Source organism: Capsaspora owczarzaki, assembly GCF_000151315.2.
Source record: "Capsaspora owczarzaki ATCC 30864 unplaced genomic scaffold supercont2.17, whole genome shotgun sequence".
NCBI classification, from domain to species: Eukaryota; class Filasterea; order Ministeriida; family Capsasporidae; genus Capsaspora; species Capsaspora owczarzaki.
Window position 1 is genome coordinate 550,220 of NW_011887308.1, and position 2,155 is coordinate 552,374.

The window sequence follows — 2,155 nt, forward strand, 5'->3', positions numbered from 1 at the left end:
GAGCTGCGAGATCAGACCCGGGTCGGCAATCAGAGCAAACAGGGTTTGCAAGACCTGGACGAGGCAGGAGCCCTTGCTGTTCCCGGCGCAACTCAGCGAGAGCATTTCCATGCCCATGGCAATTTCCTCGCGGACTTCCATGGGCTCGTTGGTGGCGCACTTGGCAATGATGTCGTACATTGGCGGGATGCAGTTGTTCACGCAGAGCGGCTCGAGCAAGGGCATAAATCCGGCGAGGAAGTTGGTTGTAATGGTGCTGCAGGCCATTGGGTTTTGGGCGCAGTCCGACGCGAGCACGTCGATGACCTCGGTCATGTTGACGGTGCTGGAGAAGCTCACCAGGGTCGCAATGCAGACCTGGCCGTTGGGCTGGAAGCTAAAGCTGGTGATGGCCATGATGCACTCTGGGCTCGCGTCGGGAATTGGCGGGAGGCCCGCGCGTCGCACCGCACCCGCACCCGCAATAGCGTTGGCATTGGCATTGGCATTGGGCTGCTGCATGCTCCGCTGCTGGCTGTCGGCGGCAAGCGCGAGTGCGACACCATTCTTATTGCGGTGCTCGCTGAAAAACCCCGCAAAGCGTGCAAGTGGCTTTGCAGCGGCGACCAGGGCCGTCGAGCGCTGGTGCTGCGCGCGGAGCAGCGGCATGGCTGCGTTGGGAGCGCCGCTTGCAATGGGCGCGACAGTCGCGACGACGGCGAGCAGAGCGGCAACCACCGCCACGCGCGCAATGAAAGAACGGGACGAGGAGCGGGAAATTGCCATTGGCGACGATGACGCTGTCATTTTGCGAGCCTCGTTTTGTATGACTGAAAGAAGAGGACAAAAGGGAAATGGAACCTGGAGTCGAAGTCGGATGATGCTGATGATGATGATGATGATGATGATGATGATGATGATGATGCAATTTGACAATGAGATTGAAGCAAGTGTAGAGGGAAACAGAAGAAACACACACAAGAAAAAAGGAAAGAAGGAAAAAACTTGGTTTTACAGTTTTATTGTACTTTTTTTTTTTTTTTTATTCAACAACAACGGTGGCGCCGGCCTCCTCGAGAACCTTCTTCATCTTCTCGGCCTCCTCCTTGGTGGCGTTCTCCTTGATCATTTGTGGGGCGGACTCGACAAACTTCTTGGCCTGCTCAGCGCAAAACAAAACAGCAGAGGTGAGAAGGTTGGTTGAAGTTGCAGAAAAAAAAAATGCCTCCCGCGTGACGTCACCAAGGAGATTGGGAGACATGCAAATGGATGGATTGTGCATCAAGTTGAAAATCGCAGCATTTCCAACAAAACAAAGGGAGCTTACCTGGACCAAGTTCATTGCAGGCATAAAGTTCTTGACTTCCTTGATGATGCTGACCTTCTTCTTCTCGTCGAAAGCAGCCAGCTTGACGGAGAACTCCTTCTTTTCGGCAGCGGCGGCAGCAGCAGGAGCGGCAGCAGCGGCAGCAGCAGGAGCAGCGGCGGCAGCAGCGGGAGCCTAATAACAACAGCAAACACCACCAACACGACACAATGAACAAGGTCAGCGATGCAAACACAGCGTGGCAGCGGCATTTGAGAATCATACAGCGGCAGCTGCTGGGGCGGCGGAAGCGGCAAACACTGGCGCGTCCTTAATGTTCAGGCGAGTCTGAGAAGGGAGAAGAAAGAAAAAAAGAAAAAGGAACAAAACAAAACAAAACGTTACTACACAAACCAGCCCACCCATTTCACTCAAACCAAATCTCTTGCTCAACCTCATAGGCCCAGATAAGCAATACTCACCTTCAGCAGGCCAGCGAGCTCTGCAGATTCGAGCAGAGAGAGACCAACGATCGAGTCTGCGAGCGCAGCGACTTTGGGCGAAACGGGCTTCTCAGTCCCTGGGGGCGAAGGCACGGGGACCGTGGAATACGCGCGAACAGCAGCGACGGCCGAGACGGCGGTGGAAGGTTGGCTGCAGCAATCAAAAGACGAAAGACGAAAGCGGCGAAGAGGTGAATGGATCATATCATTCAGAGGGGACGCCATCTTCCAGGCACAAAATCAAGCACGCCTGTGTGGCTCAGATGACTGACCTGTGTGACAATCGTGCAAAGAGCGCGGGTGTGCGAACGAGTTGCCGTGCCAAAGCGCTCATAATTGTTCAGCCAAGAGGAAATCTGCATCGAAA

At 54.5% G+C, this 2,155-nt stretch overlaps 2 protein-coding genes across 2 annotated transcripts; both read right to left on the reverse strand.

Moving 5' to 3' along the window:
- Positions 1-54: 54 nt before the first annotated feature.
- CAOG_09164 (hypothetical protein) lies at positions 55-786 on the reverse strand (the record flags this gene model as incomplete). Its single annotated transcript, XM_011272575.1, has 1 exon — positions 55-786. A coding segment is annotated over one exon (732 nt), but the record flags the coding sequence as incomplete, so codon positions are not given.
- A 197-nt stretch (positions 787-983) lies between these two features.
- CAOG_08131 (hypothetical protein) lies at positions 984-2,144 on the reverse strand. Its single transcript, XM_004342683.2, has 5 exons — positions 2,061-2,144; positions 1,768-1,939; positions 1,571-1,633; positions 1,307-1,480; positions 984-1,138 (listed from the first exon to the last, which is right to left on the reverse strand). Exons 1-5 carry the CDS (start codon positions 2,120-2,122, stop codon positions 1,022-1,024), a joined length of 588 nt encoding a protein of 195 aa, XP_004342732.1. The 5' UTR covers positions 2,123-2,144; the 3' UTR covers positions 984-1,021.
- Positions 2,145-2,155: the final 11 nt, after the last annotated feature.